This window comes from Sabethes cyaneus, chromosome 2 (assembly GCF_943734655.1).
Source record: "Sabethes cyaneus chromosome 2, idSabCyanKW18_F2, whole genome shotgun sequence".
NCBI classification, from domain to species: Eukaryota; Metazoa; Arthropoda; class Insecta; order Diptera; family Culicidae; genus Sabethes; species Sabethes cyaneus.
Window position 1 is genome coordinate 181418276 of NC_071354.1, and position 21347 is coordinate 181439622.

The following is a 21347-nucleotide window of genomic DNA, read 5'->3' on the forward strand; positions in this document are numbered from 1 at the left end:
TTCATTGTCGCCTTTCCTCAGGTTCCTATCCAGCTTTTTACGAGCCATAATGGCGGACGTGTTCGTGTTATTTCAACAGCATTTTTGACATTTTCCTAATACATCGCACGTTTTCTTTCCGTACGTTCCTTTGGTTTTACCGTGACCGCGCGGAAACAAGACGTGCGATGTATTAGTGAAATGTCAAAGATGCCGTTCAAATATTACGAACACGTCCGCCATTATGGCTCGTAAAAAGCTGGATAGGAGTGTCACATCATAGCAGGGATGATATTAAGTTCGTGCGCCAAATAGTTACAAGTACAGTCTGATATCTTATATGCAAAATTGGACGAGGCAGAAAATGCGCGCATTATTGAAACGTAGACTATTTTAAGAATTAAAGCAAACTAATACAACAGACTATTTTAAACTTACTATTACTATTATTTTAAACTTACTATACAGACTATACTATACTATACTGAAATTCCACACACATTACAATGTGTGTTTTATATCCTTAAATCTGGTTTTCGCTTTTATACTTATTGTTTCTAATGACTTTTGGGTCTACTCAGAAAAGTTAATATTTCGAAAATGTCAACGGACATAATCCCATTTCGATTAACTTTATCGAGAGTCCACTGCATACTGTCAGCCGAGGCTAATATTTTAATCTGGAATTAAATAAAATGAACACATCCAATTTAATTCTACTATGTATATTATTTTATTCTTGACAGATACGTATCTGTCAAGAATAAATATCATAGAATTAAATTGGTTTAGTTTTCTTTTTATTTACTTCCCGGTTTCGTATTCTACTAAGACGCTCCAAAAACTTCAGTCAATATTTTAATAGCAATCATATAGCAATTATGGACTGTTTCGATTCCGGGGCTCAGACCAGACTTTTCGGGTTTTTCTCGACGATGTCAGTGTGGCAGGTTTGCAAGCGGATGAAATTGAAAAACGATTTTGCAGATGGTGAAGGAAACCACGAATTATCGAATCAACTTCTACACAACGGCAGCACGGGTCAAACGGGCAAATCCCAGCAGGGGTGTCGTAGAACAGATGGTGACGAACTGTTGATCTAAGGTGAAATGTACCTATATTAAAATGAGAATGAACATACCGGAAACGTTAATGACCTTAAGAAATAGAAATCACTGATATCATTTGCTAGAATGTCCTATAACTGACGACGCGGTGGCCGTCATGCAATCCTCCGTAGTACTGTGTATGTTTTCGCAGATCGTTCACATCGAGTGGCGCTGTGTCACCAGATATCAGTCGTTGTAGCTATGGAACGGGTAGAATTGAATTAGAAACAGTTTAAATTGCCTCTTGTGGGCATCACGAGGTATTCTAATTGTGAGACTTGAATAAAAGTGCACACTATACTCCGTTGAGGGATTTGGAATTTAGCATTGTTCGATTTTGACATGCCTCTATTTTGGCAACAAAAGTATCCGTTTTTGGCAACACAAGATATTGTACTTAAAAAAATATGCTTAAATACCTGTCAGTTTCCGCATGCATGCTTTAAATGACGCAAAAATGATGCCCTCGGTTGTTCATGAAAAAAAGTTTGCCGTTATCTTATACAATGTTTCGAACAATATTTTTGTTGCCGTAGGACTACGTCTTACCGCAGGGCGCCAAAAACTTACTTGCACCGCATCGAATAGCTCTTGGTGGATTTTGTAAACATTAAAAGGTTGCAATCGTTGATTAATAACAATCAGTCAATTTCTAACGCATTTACATTCTTTTTTTTCATATCAAAAAAGGGTCTCGATTTTGGCATACATAGGTGACACGCATTTGTTGCCAAATTCGAAATCCTACTGTATATAGATCTTTGTTCAAAACTACTTTTTTCTGCAACCTTGTTAAAGTCCCTCAAATATTTTATATTGTAAATGATTTTTTTATCTTGATTGGACTTACTTCCGGCGTTGAAAACCATGCTGGTCGGTCTGGGTTTAATACGATTCTAGAACCGCATATGAAAGCAGCTGTCTGGTAACGTATCTGAATATGCACACGAATGTACAATGCAGTGGATATAGTTTATTCTATAAAGAATAGAAAAAAAAGAAGAAATTTTAGTATCACATCTGTAGAAATGTTACCAGTTTTGAAACATACTTATTGTCATTGTTGACGCCTCTCGGATACAGCTCGTGCGTCACAACCTTTCCCATCATATCCTCCTCAACGCTGAACATCAAATTCAAATCTGCCACGTTTCCCTATAATTGCTTAAGGTCAAACTTTGATACAATTCTTTATCCAGTGAGAGTAGTTCGTCCATGCTGCATCTGCCTAAAAATTTAAGAAAGGAAGAAAAAAGCAAACGGTATATTTACAACAATTCCTTCATATAAAGCTATTATTCTACCAATAAACTCAAACAGTTGAAGATGATTTTCCTGCTATGGAAGGTTAGTGAGGGGTATAGTCTTTGCTGTGTAGTAGTTTTGAAAAGGTTCAAGGAAGGATCGAATACCCGTTAAAAAGGTTTTTTTCTAAAAATTATTTACACTCCATCTTGATCGATACCGGCTTCGTCCAGACCTCGGCGATTGACGAACCAAACTTTAATATAGCTAAAAGGGGTTTCAAGTAGTGCTGCCGATAACCGTCTTCAACAAATCGATTTTGACGGCCGTGAATAGAGCCTAGCTTGGCGGGTTCTGTACGAGCTTCTTATTCGATTATATGAGACATTTCCTGCAGAAGAATTTCTGCATGTTTTTTGCCTTTCTCTACTAAGGTGGGTTAGAAAATGTGATGCTCTAACATCACAAATCAGCCAGTGATTCGTAGTAGCGAACGACAGTCATGGCGATAGAGACATGAGAGTAGGATGTGCGTCGACACGCACAGCGGAGTACTGATGATACTGACAAACAGACAGTCGAATGTTTGGTTCTGATTCGTACGTTAGAGGTATGTGATGAGAAATTGCGACATCGCAATATACTCGTTCAGGCTGAATGGGTTCTGCTGCTGCTTGTTACTTCCATATCATCCGAAATTCTGCAACAGTACACTCGGTTAAAGCATTCTTAGGATGTTTGTGTTATTTTTGTTAACTTACGTTACATGATGCGTCATACAGTCACAGAAAAGAGACATCAGCAATTAAGGAGGTTTGTAGCTTCTTTCATTGACCTCAAGCAACTTAATGAAGGCTTTCATTCCGCATGTTGGGCCCAAATCCATAAGTCATGCAATACAGTGTTGTTGTAGCATGCACCTGAAAATTAAAGGGTTGAAATTAATAGGTCCTTGCTATTATTGTGTCGTAGATTATAACTTAGTAATTATACAGTTTTTTTTTTCTCAGGGTAACGCGATTTATTACCTGTCCATATTTGTTAACATGAACGTCAGTACGATTAACAGCAGTTTTCGGTTCCGACGAATCACAATCCCGAAGACCGATCAAAGAATTATCCACGGAACGCAAGAGGGAGGTATTGCTAATGAAAGAAAAAAGAAACAGCTGTATACTAATTAATGTTAATATTTTATCTATATTTACATGAATAGTGGTGATCCGTAAGATGACTGTGACAAGGGACTTTATGGATAGCCACCGAGAGCAGTCGACCCACTATTGCTGACATCATTGGCCTTGCCAACGTTGAAAGAGATCACCTTCTACTGAAGTAGGATACAACGTTGTTCTGTACGGACAGAATGGTTCAAACACGATCACAAAAAATATCGGCAATACAATTCCAGATGATACTAAAACTTGCCATAATTCCACAGACATCATACATGTTCAGGTTAATAAATTTATCGTAGTCGAAATCAATTTATATGCGGTAATGGAGTCGTCAGAAAATGAAAAAAGCCTCCAGAAAAATGCGCTTATAAAATATGTATGGGGCCAAACCAGTGCATTGAAACTCTGGCTACAGTATGTCTGCAACAGTCGAAATCATTATTAACTTTAACACCATTTGAAACTTCTAGAGCTTACTAACTTCACCGACAATGCGTTCATGTACATCGCTGTACTTATTTCAAAATTGAATTACTTTTTTGTTATTTTAAGGATAGACAACGAGATGTGCAAGATCTGCAGCAGTCGAAGGACGTTTGATGAACATAATGCCAGTGCATCATTCAATGTCATGGTACCATTTGCGAATAAAGATTTTCGCAAGCGGAATTACAATGCCATTGACTTGCTGTCGTATTTCCGTTTCCGTTGCATCTTGGGCTCCCATGTCTTTAGGCGGAAAAGGAGAAACCGCCTAACAATCTTTTCTCGTAATTGATGACACGATAGTATATGAGGCGCTGGCAATTCATTCATTCGACTTTCTATAAAAGCTGTTACGTTTTGCAAGTCTTGATGTGTCTCCATAACTTCGCGAAAAAGTAACTCTAATTTCAAAAAATATTGGAACGTATCTTCATTTACGTAAACCAACGATTTATTTGTGAAATCTTTACTCTTGGTTAACCAACTATATTTATTAAATGGTGTCGTCGTGGCCAACAAGCTTTCTAAACATTTTGGACATACTGCTGCCGTCTTGGCAATTTTTCTTGCTAGATGGCCACCCACGTAATAAAGCACATTTTTCTCGGTATCATCTAGCAAAGCATCTGCAGCGCTATGTGACATTGTAGCCACTTTAGATGCAGCTAGCTTTAACTCGTCCTCCGAGTCCTTTTTCACGTTTTCAGCCACCTTTTTCGCACGAGCCTCCTGAATCTCCTTGATGCCTACAATGAATTCGCCACCATCGAACTCGTAGGATGTGTTTGGAATCGCCGCCATGTACTGTGCAACGCACAATTGTTTAAGAATGCTCTGGAATTGAAGAGCTGTTGGTTTCTTTTGCTTCGATCGGACTTGTGAGAATAAATTCTCAACACAGTCCTGGGTGAACCTTCCTGTCAGGACATAATCGAATCCTTTTTCTAGTAGAACTTTATGTAATCGTAAAATGGCATTGGTTGCTATAATTGATGAAGACTGCCAGGGCTTGTAGCACTGGTCATAGCCAGTTTTAAGCTTGAAGACAAATTCGCAAAAGAATTCAAGGAAAGAGATGTTCTTTTGGTAGCTCTGCATATTGCCTGCAAAAAAACAAAATATGTGTACAAACGACAAAATATGTGCACAGACACGAGAGACAGTGTGTGCGTGTGTGTGTGTGTGAGTTAGACAAGAGAGAGAGAGAGAGAGAGAGAGAGAGAGAGAGAGAGAGAGTTAGACAAGAGAGAGAGAGAGAGAGAGAGAGAGAGAGAGAGAGAGAGAGAGAGAGAGAGAGTTAGACAAGAGAGAGAGAGAGAGTTAGACAAGAGAGAGAGAGAGAGAGAGAGAGAGAGAGAGAGAGAGAGAGAGAGAGAGAGAGAGAGAGAGAGAGAGCTAAACAGAAGAGTGAGTAAGAGAGCATACATATATTGGACTTATATTTAACTGGTCGAATAGACAACAAATGCAGTTTTGTTTATTTCATCATCTCACTTATATGTAACTTAAAATTATGCAAAAATGGTATGAGTTTTAAAATAAAACAAATTGAACAAATTTTAGAACGAAAAAATTAATGGCATTTTGCCTGCATTGTTCATATCAAAAATAGAACAAAACAATGGCAACAGCAGCAACAAAACTTTTTTTAAATTTTCATTTTTTCATGTACTCTTTCATTCTATTTACTCCTCTCAATTATTTGTTAACTTTGTTACATTTTGAATTATTCAAACATTGTCCATTAATCACATTATAACATCAATCTGCGCTTAAAAATACTCTTACATCTATTTAAAACTATTACAATTCGATTTCAGCCAAGTGTTGGAATTAAAGATATTATTATTAAACACTAAACAAACACATAGTTATACGATAGTCCTTGAAAGATTTAAAACATTAAAAGTATAAAGTTAAACAAAAATAGTTCACATTAGACAGTAAACACGTAATTTGCTTACCTACGCTGAGCGCCGCCTTTGGTAGGCGATTCTTCATAGCGGCAAACCATTTGGCAACGACCTCTACGAAGAATGCAGTTGGAAGCACATCATGACGGTTGGCATGAACTGCAAAATACCGCAATGCTGTAGCAACAGCATCGTTACAGACTTTCATGGAGACATCCACCTTCATGCTATCAAACGTCGATCCTTTTTCTAAATATTCTAATCGCAAACCATGCGCTGCTTTCAACTTGTTGGTTTGTTCAAACATGACCAGATCCCTCAGATGTTGGATGTTAACTTCTGCAGATACTAAGTTGAATTTTGTAACCACTGCTGCCGGCAACGTTATAACTTTGTTGTGCACCCAGCCTCGAACAATTGATTTGAAGACGTGTATGACGTCCGGAATTATCTCAATGACTCGGTTGTTGTCCAGCGGATGAATCACCGGTTTAGTATCTCTGCAGGTCTTCATTTTCGAAATAATTCCAAACAATGACCATACCGATACATTGGTGGGACAGCAGTCACAAGTCATAAATCTTATTTTTGCACCGGCCTGTTCGGATTTTAGTATAATCTCGTCCAAAACAGCTTTGATTTCTTTAGGTTGCGTACTTTTTCCGGTGAAGTGGTATGCAACCACTTGCTTCCAGCGTGTTCGCACTCCTGCTAACACGAAAACCATTGCTTGACTAGCATTTTCGGGTCCTGGCGGAAGGGTAACCTTTCCAACGTAGTGACTGCTGCCATTAAATCTTTTATCTTCGACTAAAGACATCTCGTCAAAGATAATTCCAGCCTCTCGATCTAGCTCTGGCATAGATGCCAACTTCGTTTTTAACAGCTCGAAAATGTCGTCGATCACTCCGGGTTTAAATTGCAACATCTCCATTCGGCGTTGGAGTGTGCGCTGCGAGGGCAGAGGATATTTCTGCCGTTCATGCTCGTATCCTCGCTGTCCACGTCTGAATTTTGTTCTTAGTCCTTCAGTAATTGTGTCGTCGCTCCACTTATGGACTTTCTCTGTCTTACCGAGCAGAACTTCTACTTGGTCAGTATTGAAGGTGCTATTGAGTACGTCCATGGCAGTACTTGGCGCAGCCTGTAGTTTTTCAATCTGCATACGTTGTTGCGCAATAGTTTCTCGAAGATGCTTATTTTCCAGATTCGCTTCCTGTAGAAGTTGACTGTATCGATCTTTCGTCTGTTTACACACAAGAGTGTGGTGACTTTTCTCGGAATGGCGAACCGCGGTGCATTCAGGGCTCTTTGTTTCAGATGTAATATTGATGGACTCAATCGTATCAGTTGAAAGCGCAACAGGGGTCTCTAGCTTGATATGTTTTGGCACTGCTGTCGACAAATGTAGCACTTTGCCTTCTTCCGTTACACGATAAAGGTCTTCGACATTGAAATGGCACTATACAAATTTGGAGAATCTTACAATTATTTGTTACAAACATGTGAGATGATTTACTCACACTACAAACCCGCGTGTTTGCTTTGATATCGCTCTCCGACATCCCGAGCCGTTGTACCCACAGCTGACGCAACTGTGGGTCACGCGGAAAGCGGAAAAAACCCACATGCTTTGCAGGATGCCGGTTATCGCAATTCGCAATACAGCACTTCATTCTTGCCTGGAAAATAATAAAGGTTTACGCGAAGAAGTGTATAATTATTGATATCAATTGTCTATCTCCCGGTCTATTTGATTATTTGTTCATAACGTCCAAATATTTTTACACTGCTTTTTCAATAGTAATCGGCAAATTTTTCTTCAGCTGCATCACCAATTGATTCTTGGCCGTTTTCTTGTAAATCCTCATTTCGTTCTAAATAAACGAATCCGGAAATGGAGTTATATGGTATACTAGAGGACCCGGCGCGCGTTGCTACGCCATTCTAAAAAGGGTTGGTTGGTATTGATTTTTATTGAAGAGTGGTTTTAAACTTGGAAGTTCATTCGCCACTCTATTCTAAAAAGGGGGTTGATGCATTTTTTTAAATAAGTATTACATTATCTCACTTTTATTTAATTTGACTCATTATCTTAAATTTTTAAATTTCTGTTTAATTTGTGTGAGAGCCACCCCCCCCCCCCCCCTCCCCTTCCAGAGGGGGAAGGGGTCACAAACTACCAAAACCCCAATATGCCACAACGGTTCCACTCGCTTGATTAACAGTCGAATTATGCTGAAATTTGTGTTTCATTTGTATGGGAGCCCTCCCTTTTAAAGGACAGAGGGACTTCAATCTACCATAGAAAAATTTCTGCCTCCAAAAATCTTCACATGCCAAGTTTGGTTCCATTTGCTTGATTAGTTCCCGAGTTATGCAGAAATTTATGTTTCATTTGTATGGGGGGAGGGGTCTGAAACCATGCCAGCAACATTCCTCACATCAGACGTAATGCGTATGCCAAGTTTCGTCAAAATCCGTCGAGCAGTTTGCGAGTCTATACCGAACACACGAACAGCATTTCATTTTTATATATATAGATAGATAGATGTTATGATGATTATCAAAGGTCTCTCACTTCATATCCACCTTCTCGAGTGTGTGGGCGGCTAGTGGGTACAACTTTCGGAAAACGTTAGTGGCAACTTTATTCACGTTAATCAAGTTGATATATCCAGCCTTGATTGTTGTTGTAGAATTTCGCTTCTGTTGCCGATGATGCATTTATCGGCATTTGACGTGAACATCGCAAGTTCGTTCAAAAATTGAATATTGAACTGACGCGGCCCCGGATATAACATACCCGAAGGAACTGGATACGCCTGTTTTTGATTTCCTCATCAAAGTACATTTCTATTTCTATGAATAGAATGAATATGAATATGAATGCCATCAGCACTATCTACTGACGTTAGGGTGAACTAGACTACCACAGTCTTTGTATCGCCTTCTCATTTTACACAAGTGTTAGTGACAGATAATATAGTCAAACGTGTGCTTATGAAAACGCTCAAAAAAAACTAGGACAGGTTAGTACACCCTGTTGCCGTCTGGAGCCACTTTACTGACGATTGAATCTGCGAAGAGTGGCGTAACTGTATTTTTAATAATCTGAGATACTGTTTCTGTTTGCAGCACGAGGTGGGGCAGTTAGAGCCAAGTCTGTCCAGGGCTGAGATAAGGTAGTTGTGATAATGATAAAAGAATCCTTGCGGATAACGCCATGATGCGTTGGTGATGATAGATTAATGAGGAAGAAGAATGACAGAACTTGGCTTTCTGTCCATATCCGCTATAATTGTGTACTTGGTGGAATATTGAATAAGATGGCTTGTACTTATCTTGTTTTCTCCTTCCTTTGTTTGTTTGCTCGTCTTGTCCGTATGCTCTCTTACTTTGGTCTACTTCACAGCTCCACGCCGTCCTCTCCATCGTTGTCACCAGTGCAGTCGTCCGTGGCTGATCTCTTGCCGCCCCTCACGACAACATTTTTGTTGCCATGAGAAGAAGCGATAGAGATCAGGCAAAGAAGAAGGAAAAGAAAAGAAGAGAAAATTTTTAGTCAACATGTTGATTGCAATTTTCGGGTTAGTAATATCACGAGAATTCTATGTCTGTCCATCACCTATGCTACTACCGACTAACTACTCGCTAGGATGGACGCTACTCATCTCTCCAACTACCCATGTCATCACGGTCGGTCGGAGTTATCGCTCAGAACCATCGAAAAACTACTTGAACTTCCGAAAAATAGAGCAGATGCGATATAATGGGGACTGGTACTCGCTCATATTATTCCCGGTGGCAATAATTGCCTATTTGTAGCGGCAGTCAACCGATTTGGCGGTATGCTCTTCAGACCGTGATCAAATTGAAGCAATTCTGTAACTAAGAAAGGATGAGGTGGATCATGTAGAACTTCACTTGGAGATATGTATATATGCCGTGTTAAGTCTTAAGTGCAAGCTGTCACTGAAGCAAGACTTAATAAGATGTTAACGAAGTTGATAATTCTGTGAGGATGGTATTGAATCGAAAAAATCCTCATATCATGGCCATATATTATGTACTATGAACATATTTTAGGAAGTGGGAATGATGGTATAGTGAGGACAGCCCTTCGCTATCGCTTGAATCAGTCAGAGAATCGAATACCTGTTTTTACTTGAAGAGCTATACTCTAAAAAGATTGAGTTAGAAGTGGAATTCCAGTTGAAGTCTGCCAGGATTGGGCAATGGACAGAACAAAATGCTTATCGAGGCTATAAAGCTTTTCGAGAGATCCACTAAGTCCGACCGCGACGACAGCCGCAAGAATGGAGAGGAGCAGGCCGCCGGTGAGTTGCCACCGTCCGACTTGATGGACTCTCCGACAACAGCTCATCAGCATAAGGAGGGTCCCTGGGAGACAAACAGCGTCATTCATGATAATTTTATATTGTTAGTTGAATACCGTTAACGCGGTTAGTCACAAGACATGCAAATCATTCTAATAAAGGAGGGAAATAAAAAATAATAATAATTATAATTAATTACATCCAAAACAATACAATAGAGGTGACAGTAACAACAACGATAGCAATATTAATAATAATAGTAATAACATAGGAAACTGACACAGGAAACACAGCTACTGACTATAACTTCCTGCCCATTATCAATTGTAGTTTGGCAGCATAGGTACCTATAAGAAAAAATTTCGACTCACCATAGAACACTTAAACATATATTCATTCATACCTATACACCCATGCACACTCATATCATGTATACATGTACGTGTGTGTATATTTTTCAGTGCTGTGCTGTCCATAATCGCATAACAGCCACAAATTCTATGGCAATCTCATAGAAAATGTCTCGATTACGCAAATAAAGACATCACATCATTTTTGAACACTCGTTCGTTCTAACTAGCAATAATTTTAAATTTCATGAGTAAGCCGTGGGTAGGATTTGGTTTCAGTTTCCTAGAGAAATTTCGGTGCATACCAGCATTTCATCTAGGGAACTGAGTAAGCCCTTCCGGTGCTTTGGCCTAAACGGATTGAATTTAAAATCAAATCCGTTCAATTTCGCTCCATTCCGCTTTACGAGACACAGGCTACACATAAAGCTAAATTATGCAATACTATACATACTACATACTACACATATATCTAACTTAAACTATATTACATTCTACATGCGGAATTAAGTTTAGGAGTGTGCCGAAGTGCGCGACAAACCAGTTACCCATGGGAGGGATATTTTTAATAATCTGAGATACTGGTAAATAAATCGCAAGCGGATTATGTTTTCTTTAGCATTTCTTGGCCTATCTATTTGCCCATTTCTTTTCAGATCGATACTATGTTACCGTCTAGCGAAAAGGACACATCATGAAAATTTATTTACTGTTTGGTTTAGTGTGACTTCAATTCGGATAGATTCAATCAATTCATAGAAATAACTCTAAAATCAATAGAAGATTAAATATTACAATGTTATTGCCACTTTTGTAACTATTTAGACTACTGTGCTAATGGTGATAATCGTTAAAGGCAACATACCGCATTTTGCACTGTTAATCTGACACTACTGTGTCACCTGACTCATTACGAATATACGTTATATACGGGGGAGGGTCTCGTAACTCACAAATTTTGTGGTTTTTCGATTAATTGATCATAAATTCGAATAGAGCATACAAATATCAACTATATAACATAAGAAATTACATGTTTACTTCAAAAATAAAAGCATGAGATTTTAGAATTTCGGAAATAGGGGTTCGCTATGAGTCAGGTAACACAGTAGAATGGCTTTTAGTTTAATCAACTTATGAGTTTGATTTCTTGATTTCGATTCGAAATCGTGTGCAAAATTCGACTGTGATAATCGTGTAAATCGGGGTAGTCTAAATAGAGGCAAATGTCGCAATACTACTTTGATAAGCATTACGTACAACACATAAGCATGTATACATGAAGAATCGTATTGTTACATATTTACATGGATACATGCTATAATCGCAACATAGACTTACGTTGTCCTACGTCACCAATGCGGCCGTGTCTTCTGCACAACTTTTCACCTTGCGTTTTGAAACAGTAATATAAGGGATGTAAGCACTAATAAGCACTCACTGCACTAATATTCCACAGGTCAATGCTTTTATGGAACACTTAATAGCACGAAATAAATCACGTTAAGAATCGGGATCAAAATTTAACCACGCTCACGTTCTCGATGCTACAATTTTGAAAAAATAAGAGTTGCCAGTAATTTTTATATGTATAAAATCTTGTGTAAAATGGCAACAGACAAGGGGTTTCCTAAAGAAACTGACTAAAGAACTGACATAGGAACTCATATTCCATTCGTCGAAACCAAGTGCGCATGAATCTCGATGAAACCTTCTGAATTTTTTGCTCGAAAACTTGCGGAGTATCAGTCGATGAACGCGACTGAAAATAATGACTGTAAGCAAACGGCAACAAATATCATCGTATCATCACCAAATCGATCCGTGCTGCCTAACGAAAACATCAGGCAATCAAATTTGTATCGTACAGTTCATAAAATCGCCTAAATGTTGAACTCGAAAAAATATTGTTCGAACTTTTCCTAGCAACTTTGAACAGAGTCACGCACAACAATCATTGATGAGCAAATTAGGTTTAATGATGACAGGAGGCCGTGAGTGACTGAGCTCCAGTGTCTTTTCTTTAGTCAGTTTCTTTAGGGTTTCCTAAAGAAACTGACTAAAGAAAAGACACTGGAGCTCAGTCACTCACGGCCTCCTGTCATCATTAAACCTAATTTGCTCATCAATGATTGTTGTGCGTGACTCTGTTCAAAGTTGCTAGGAAAAGTTCGAACAATATTTTTTCGAGTTCAACATTTAGGCGATTTTATGAACTGTACGATACAAATTTGATTGCCTGATGTTTTCGTTAGGCAGCACGGATCGATTTCGTGATGATACGATGATATTTGTTGCCGTTTGCTTACAGTCATTATTTTCAGTCGCGTTCATCGACTGATACTCCGCAAGTTTTCGAGCAAAAGATTCAGAAGGTTTCATCGAGATTCATGCGCACTTGGTTTCGACGAATGGAATATGAGTTCCTATGTCAGTTCTTTAGTCAGTTTCTTTAGGGTTTCCAGCAGCAATGATTACTACGCACCTTTGAAAAGAGCAAGGGGTTTCCAGCAAGCCATATAAGCACAGAGAACAGACACAGAGAACAGATTAACAGGCTCGAAGGAAGTAATCGATTTTTTGTGTGTAAAATCTGTCGGTAGCGCCCTCCAGAAATAGTTTGCCAAACGATTAAAAATATATCCATGTACCTTTATTAATATTTCTTTGTGCTGGAGGTACATCGCAGCGATGGCAGCGACATCAAGATTTAGTTTGCCACTTACTGCTCGAGGGGTGCTCTGTTGAAGGATTACTTGTCGATTACATAAAAACTTTTTACACACTTTTTGTCAATTACCTGGTAGTCTGTTCTCTGTGGAACAAATTAACAGGCTCGAAGGAAGTAATCGATTTTTTGTGTGTAAAATCTGTCGGTAGCGCCCTCCAGAAATAGTTTGCCAAACGATTAAAAATATATCCATGTACCTTTATCAAAATTTCTTTGTGCTGGAGTTACATAGCAGCGATGGCAGTGACATCAAGATTTAGTTTGCCACTTACTGCTCGAGGGGTGCTCTATTGAAGGATTACTCGTAGATTACATAAAAACCTTTTACACACTTTTTGTCGATTACCTGGTAGTCTGTTCTCTGTGATATAAGTGCGTAGTAATCAGTGGTTACTTTTGTAATCATTTACGAATTAATTAGGTAAATAATCAATGGTAATCAATAGAGTAATCAATGATAATCTTAAGTAATCATTGGCAATCATGATTAATTTATTCAGCTTTCCACGAGCGATAATGGCGGCTATTGAGTAGGTTTATAGATTAAGACAAATATGTGTTTCTCTTTCTATCATACAAGTTCAAATCAAATAGAAGTTTATGTATTGGTGGGCAAATAGACCCACATAGTTTCATATCCATCTCTGTTATGTTGATATGAATTGAACTATCTGTTTCATTCTTACTAAGGCATTTTTGATGGTATTTGTAACGATTAGGACATTTGTTTAGGATAGAATGTAAGCGATACCCAAAAGAGGGAAATTTTTCTGTAATGTAAATTGTGACTATATAAGCTAAGTTTTCCGATTTAATAAAGTTAGTGTTCTTGTTCTAAAGACCTCGCGTGTAGATGCTTTTCCTGTTTCTAAGGAATGATATCACATGACCCCTAGACGTCTCCTGTTTTAAGGAACGTTGTAATCCGAACTCACAAACCAAGTGCTAAGGCTATCTTCCTGTTCTTAAGGAAGAAATTCGCGTTCCGTTTCCGTATCTACTGTGTTACCTGACTCACTGCGAATATGCGTTGTGTGAGGTGTCCACCAATGTATATATCTCATTGGCATGGAGGGCTTATCCCTCTTATTTGACAGCAGTGCTGGAAAGGCTTATTGACGTATCGCAGGGTTGTCTCTCGCATTGTTGGCGCCAAATAACGGCAACAGCCATCTTCATACCCAGCCATTAGTTAGCGAACCGACACAGAGGCAAGGCGTGCTATCCCTGCACAGGAGTAGCCATTTTCTCTATGTCGGATGATTCCACACCAGTACGTAGTGCTCACATTTGGCGACCGTGACAGGACCATCTTATTGCAGAATTAACAGTTTTTTAACTATTGACAGTTAATTAACAGGAAAGAATATTAAAGCATGTGGAATCACCCGACATAAAGGAAGAAAAATGTTATATAATATGTGTGGAATACAATATGGCAGGTATTTAATATAATATATTTTGAAATACTGTTCCGATACAGAGGAAACTATTACAAACAAAAGCGTGTTGCGGTCGCTTAGAGTCATAAGCGTGTTTAGACAACCGCCTAAAAATATGAGAGGCGAGACGGGACATCCGCCTAGAAATGCGAAAGAGGCGAGACGGGACATCCGCCTAGAAATGTGAAAGAAGCGAGACGGGACATCCGCCTAGAAATGTTGAAAAGGTGAACCGGACATCTACCTAGAAAAATACAAGAGGCGAGACGGGACATCCGCCTAGAAATGTTGAAAATACGAAACGGGACATTCGTCTGGATAAATACGAGAGGCGAGACGGGACATCCGCCTAGAAGTACGAGAGAGACGAGACCAAACATCCGTCTAAAAATATGAGGTGTGATTCGAGACAACCCTGCGATACGTCAATAAGCCTTTCCAGCACTGCTGTCAAATGAGAGGGATAAGCCCTCCATGCCAATGAGATATATACATTGGTGGACACCTCACACGTTGTATTCGCGGGATCGTGTTGGTTCGAAAGGTTTCGAAAAATATCGCCCTTGTATTGAAAATATCGTTGATTTTGATCACTAAAAATAACGTACCTAAACGTTATATCGCAAGTGCTAGTAATACGCAATAATTGTATTGTGAAACTGAATTATTATTTATGCAACTTTCTATAAGTTAAATGCAATAACAAAAGCACAACTTATAAAAAATCGTTTGTTAACGATATTAGCTGCATATGCGTTATAAACGAATAAAACGCATGGTGACGTTTTATTTCAATAACACGCATATTCGCAGTGAGTCAGGTAAAACAGTAGGAAACGTAAATAAGAGGATCCATCGCCCTCTTGAATTCGAATAAAACGCCCGCACACTGGTTGTCAAAGTTTGACAATGAGATTCCCATTTTGATGAATCTCAGTCACACATACATATGCGTATGTAATGTAAATACATTATTTGAATATGTATGATATATGTCGCACTGCAGCGACACTGGCATTCGATATATATATATATATATATATATATATATATATATATATATATATATATATATATATATATATATATATATATATATATATATATATATATATATATATATATATATATATATATATATATATATATATATATATATATATATATATATATATATATATATATATATATATATATATATATTGATTATACTGATTTGTCCTACGTGATTTACGGAAAAGCAGAAGTATTTTTTATTGAGTTGCCTTTTTAGTGTGACAATCAGATTCCCGTGTCGAATTGATCACTCACACATATGCGCATACAATGTAAATGGGTCATTCCACGGGAAATTTACAGTCAAAATTTTTTTTCTCTTCTGAATATTTTTTTTACGTTCTTTGTTCAAAAAAAATCGACACGTATTTTTGTATTTCGATGTTACTGTTGGAATTCGCAAGATATGATTTTTTAAAGTATTGTAATCCGAAAAAATCACTATTTTTTAAATACTGATTGTAAACGTAGTTTGTAATATTAAAAAATGACTTTCTACCAGATGTGTTCACTATTGCACAAGCTTTCGAAATTGGTATACCATACCTCCTCTCGATTGTTTTTCAATAGTTAAATAGTGCATTTTTATAAACAATTGCAATTTTTTCAAAGTTGGAACTTTTTTTTCTCGATTTTTTTTATTTTAAAATATTTGTTGAGCTTTCTCGAAGAAGCATGCAAAATTTGGAAATGGAGAAATGAAAACTCTGGAAGTTATGAGTTTTTATGTCGCAGCGCGTGTGTTAATGTGAAGCGAGCGGAAATGCTCAATCGATGTTCTAACCCACGGGCAGCTTCATAACGAGGCCGCCTTTGATGCTATTAAGTGTAACGTGTCGTTGAAGCACGCGTGTTCGTCCGCTCGTTTGCATTAACGTGCGCGCATCGATAAAAAAATTCATAGTTTCTAGAGTTTTCATTTCTCCATTTCCAAATTTTGCATGCTTCTTCGAGAAAGATCAACAAATATATTAAAATTAAAAAAATCGAGAAAAAAAAGTTCCAACTTTGAAAAAATTCCAATTGTTTATAAAAATGCACTATTTAACTATTGAAAAACAATCGAGAGGAGGTATGGTATACCAATTTTGAAAGCTTGTGGAATAGTGAACACATCTGGTAGAAAGTCATTTTTTGATATTACAAACTATGTTTACAATCAGCATTTAAAAAATAATAATTTTTTCGAATTACAATACTTTAAAAAATCATATCTTGCGAATTCCAACAGTAACATCGAAATACAAAAATACGTGTCGAATTTTTTTGAACAAAGAACGTAAAAAAATGTTCCGGAGAGAAAAAAAATTTTGACTGTAAATTTCCCGTGGAATGACCCAAATACATAATTTTCAAATGTGTGATGTTTACCACGAGTACTGCAGCGACACTGGCAACCTATATATATTGATTCTACTGTAAATAGTCCAAGTGCATAGTAATCATAAATTACTTTAGTAATCTTTTACGTAATTATCCCCAAGGGTTTCCAGTAAGGCGTATAAGTGCGTAGTAATCAGAGATTACTTTTGTAATCATTTTCGAATTAATTAGCTAATCAATAGTAATCAGTAGAGTAATCATAGAGTGGCGACAAGTCATCCCAAATGTATGCAATGTGGTTTTTCCAAGGTTTATCTTTCTCTTTCCTGCATACGCGTTGGATAGGTCGTCTGCTCGATTGGAATGACACTGACAGATAATTATCATTCCAATTTTGACATTGTCGCCACTCTGTATTATAGTCACTCTAAGTAATCAATGATAATCTTAAGTAATCATTGGTAAATATGATTAATTTATAGTAATCACAAGAGTTTGATTACTGGTAATCAGAGGTAATCAATAAAGCAATCAAAAGTAACTTTTTTCAGAGGTGCGTAGTAATCATTGCTGTTGGAAACCCCTTGATTAATCCGAGTAAAAACAGGGGCTTGCGATGGGTGCCATGTTTTTGTTGCCAACATCTCAGCACATCTCGACAAAGGTTGGCAGCAAATCTACCTGTCAGACGGGCGCTATTTCTTGCATTTTTTGAAATAGCGCCCTTCGTTAAGTGGACTGTCAAACACCGTTCGTTAAGATACGGATAGCACCCCGCTGAGTAAAAATGCTAAGGATGCTAGGGATGGGAACTATCATTAAAAATCGTTACTGATAACTATCAGTAATTTCAGTACGTTACTGATAACTTTTTATTTATTGTATTTTGAATTGCTGGTGACCGCGGACAACATTAGTAAGTAAATCCAGCGGCGCATTCAAGCGGGAAATCGAGCCTACTTTGCCCTTCGCTATACGCTACGATCAAGAAGCATACGCTACCGTACGAAGCTGATAATGCACAAATCTTTTATTAGAGCAGTAGTTCTTTATGGACTCGTAAGGTCGCTCACGGAGCCTTATCGTGTCCGAACGAAGGGTACTGCGGATATTTGGCGGAGTACAAACTGAAAGCGAAGAGTGGTGGAGACGTATGAATCACGAGCTACAGGCATTGTTTGGAGAGAATTCCATCGTACATTTGGCGCTGTAGGCTACTGTGGGCCAGACACGTCGTGAGAATAACGGCAAGTCAAAAAAGCACAAAAACTGCCATTCCGAGTGGTTTGGAGGGCGACACAGCTGGATAATACGCTTTTAAAACGTTAACTTCAATTTATGCATATCGCGTTCGTCTAACAAATAGTAAACAAACCACGAGTGGATGTCAAATGGGTGAATTGCGTTCATTCCGGTTCATTCGTGACGTCACCTTGCAAAACCTTATTGTGTCATACACGTTTATTGTACGCAACTACCGACCAATAAGTTTAATCTAACTAATTCTCGACTAACATTTGAAAAGGGCGTAACAGCCAAAAGTAAACAAATTGAGTTTATGTCATTATTCATCTAAAACAATGAAAATCTATCTATAGATTTCAACAACATGCTTAAAAAAGTTTTATTTCATTCTTTTTTGAAAAAGGCGTAATACCATTTTTCCGAAAAAAAATGCTCATGGCTGTTAAGCCAGTTTTTTCTTATTGAAAATTAGCTTCGCTGGCACATTGAATTAGCCTCACGGTAATGCAATTATCCTCTCCGAAGATTTTTAAAGGCTTTTGACAGTTTTTGGGTATTTCTAAAATAAGTTTCTACATAAAACTTATTAAAATTGAATTTGGCTCATTCGCTCTATATAGGAATAAGCGTGTTGTTAGACCCCAATTTTCCGCCGTTTAACTATCAACGATGGAATTATTCCTTTGAGTTATTACCATCATAAGTTACGATTGTTGTTACAGCCTACATACAGTATACATTTTTTCTACTACAGAAGCGGCGGATACAGCTGCAAGCAACGAATCCTCTTTACTTTATGATGGTGAGTGCTCAGTACCGAACATTGCATCTGTTTATCGAAACAGTTCAGAAAAAAGTTTTTTTCACAGTTCGACTGTTGATATCGCAGGAAATGCGAAAAACTGCAGCTGCGGACGATTTGATTTCTCGGGCATTTCTCAAAACCTCGTATCGTGTCGCAATATAATATCATCGACGCCTAAGTCACAGTTCGCCGATTCAGTCAGCGCTCAGCCCTGTACTGGAGTCATCTGCGAGATATAACACACCTTGCACCGTTAGATACAATACATTGGATTAGGTGCGGTGTATCTCTTATGTGATGGTTATCGAGAGAGAAAGAGCGCTTGACAGCCGAGCAGAGAATCGGCAGTTTACGGATAGACACGCGAGGGATCAGATCGGTACAAATGGCGACGAGAATAAAAATGGGTAAGTTCAGTGAAAACAGGTCAAGTAATTCAACATGGAATGTGAATTACTGATACGGATCAGTGCGAGCTTTTGCTTTCGTATAGGAAAGCTTGGTTTCTGTTCGAAGTGGTCTGCTGCGACGCACTTCGTGTTTGATTTCAGCTTCAGTTGAAGTTTATATTGATATTTTTTTTGTTCTTTCGGCAACCATTGTTCAGGCTGCGGCTTGCTTGCCTGTTGGGGATGGAGTGCACTTGTAGTGTTTTTGTTGTTTTTTGACAAGATGGGTTGGTGCCAGTCCACCCACCGAATGAACAGGCATTTTCGGAAGAGTAAACGAACGTCGTCGAGTGCATCCCAGAGCGAAACTAAGTTCAGCTGGAGTGGAAAAAGAAACGAAAGTTTTGACAGCCGCTTGATTGGAACTAGTGCGAACCTAGGTTGGACCTTGCCAAAAATAAAAACGGTTTAGGTTGTTGCCGTGTGTTGTTGAGGTGTAGGGATTGTCCGGATGTAAATGATGTAATCCTGTGTAGTGTCTAATTTTTGAGTGGTGTGATATATGGGTAGCATATATCAAGTCATCAGATACCTAAATTAGATGGTGCAAGAACGGATAATGGAATAGTTTATGTGAGTAGTACGTTTAGACATGTGAGGTGTATGTGAGTAGCACATACATGTAAAGCATGTGGGTAGCACATGGCCGGTGTATGTGGGTAGCACATACAGGTAAGGCATGTGGGTAGCACATGGCCGGTGTATGTGGGTAGCACATACAGGTAAGGCATGTGGGTAGCACATGGCCGGTGTATGTGGGTAGCACATACTGATAAGGCATGTGGGGAGCACATGACCGGTGTATGTGGGTAGCACATACAGGTAAGGCATGTGGGTAGCACATGGCCGGTGTATGTGGGTAGCACATACAGGTAAAGCATGTGGGTAGCACATGGCCGGTGTATGTGGGTAGCACATACAGATAAGGCATGTGGGGAGCACATGGCCGATGTATGTGGGTAGCACATACGGGTAAGGCATGTGGGGACCACATGACTGATCATTGTGGGAAGCACATACGGATAAGCCACCGTATAGGGTTCATGTCAATGTAGACATTGGAGGAGCACATAGCGATGTATGTGTGTGGGTAGCACATACGGATAAGCCACCGTAGGGTTGCTTCATGTCAATGTAGAAATACATTGAAGGATGGTTGATGTTTGGGTAGCACTGTATTTGTGAGAAGCACATACAGATAAACTACTGTGTGGTTGTAGAGCGACATGTGGGAAATAAAAAGATTTATTTATAACATATTGCGACGTTTTAGGAACGTCAGTATTTGACTTTTCGGACCAGGTCATGGCGCCCAATGGTTGGATCAAGTGGAGACGCATTTAGGAATATTGTTTGAGTTTGAGCTGGAAAACAGAAAAGGAGGATAGTGGAAGATCCTCCCGGAATGGTGGAGATTGGTTCTAGGACGTATCGATTTGCAAGACCAGTATGAGAAGTAGGTTCACTACTAGGTTGTCGGGTAAAGATGGAAGCGGGAGCCACTGAGTGGACGAGTACGCTTTAATCACATTTTAGGTTAATAATTGTTATGCCCCAAAAACGGGCATGCGAAGGACACTTGAACAGCATTGGACCAGACAAGAATGAACTGTTTGACGATTTTGATAACCGGTTACGAGAACAAGTTTGTTGACTAGAATGATGCTGGGGTTGTTGCAGGTTGTTCACCCCAAAC

General features: G+C 38.6%; 2 protein-coding genes and 1 long non-coding RNA gene across 3 annotated transcripts in view; all 3 read right to left on the minus strand.

The window, feature by feature from the left end:
- Positions 1 to 1196: 1196 nt before the first annotated feature.
- On the minus strand, positions 1197 to 2293 carry LOC128738522 (uncharacterized). The gene is made up of 3 exons (XR_008412121.1): positions 2140 to 2293; positions 1939 to 2066; positions 1197 to 1287 (listed from the first exon to the last, which is right to left on the minus strand). It is a non-coding gene; the product is annotated as an uncharacterized LOC128738522 (long non-coding RNA).
- Positions 2294 to 4130: 1837 nt separating this feature from the next.
- LOC128736413 (uncharacterized) lies at positions 4131 to 7586 on the minus strand. The gene is made up of 4 exons (XM_053830896.1): positions 7434 to 7586; positions 5962 to 7372; positions 4468 to 5100; positions 4131 to 4240 (listed from the first exon to the last, which is right to left on the minus strand). Exons 1-4 carry the CDS (start codon positions 7584 to 7586, stop codon positions 4131 to 4133), a joined length of 2307 nt encoding a protein of 768 aa, XP_053686871.1.
- The window catches only part of LOC128735072 (transcription factor grauzone-like), a 204955-nt gene continuing 188191 nt past the window's right edge, over positions 4584 to 21347 (minus strand). Inside the window, exon 3 of the mRNA XM_053829551.1 lies at positions 4584 to 5100. The gene's annotated coding sequence lies outside the window, so the exon portion shown is untranslated. The remainder of the gene's footprint in view (positions 5101 to 21347) is intronic.

Bases quoted from the DNA above. Each gene is read 5' to 3' on its own strand.
- LOC128736413 (XM_053830896.1), bottom strand. From the start codon at position 7,586: ATGAAGTGCTGTATTGCGAATTGCGATAACCGGCATCCTGCAAAGCAT. The intron at 7,373-7,433 runs GTGAGTAAATCA...AAATTTGTATAG, and splicing joins CAAACACGCGGGTTTGTAGT to TGCCATTTCAATGTCGAAGA. The intron at 4,241-4,467 runs GTAAAGATTTCA...TTCCGCCTAAAG, and splicing joins ATATAGTTGGTTAACCAAGA to ACATGGGAGCCCAAGATGCA.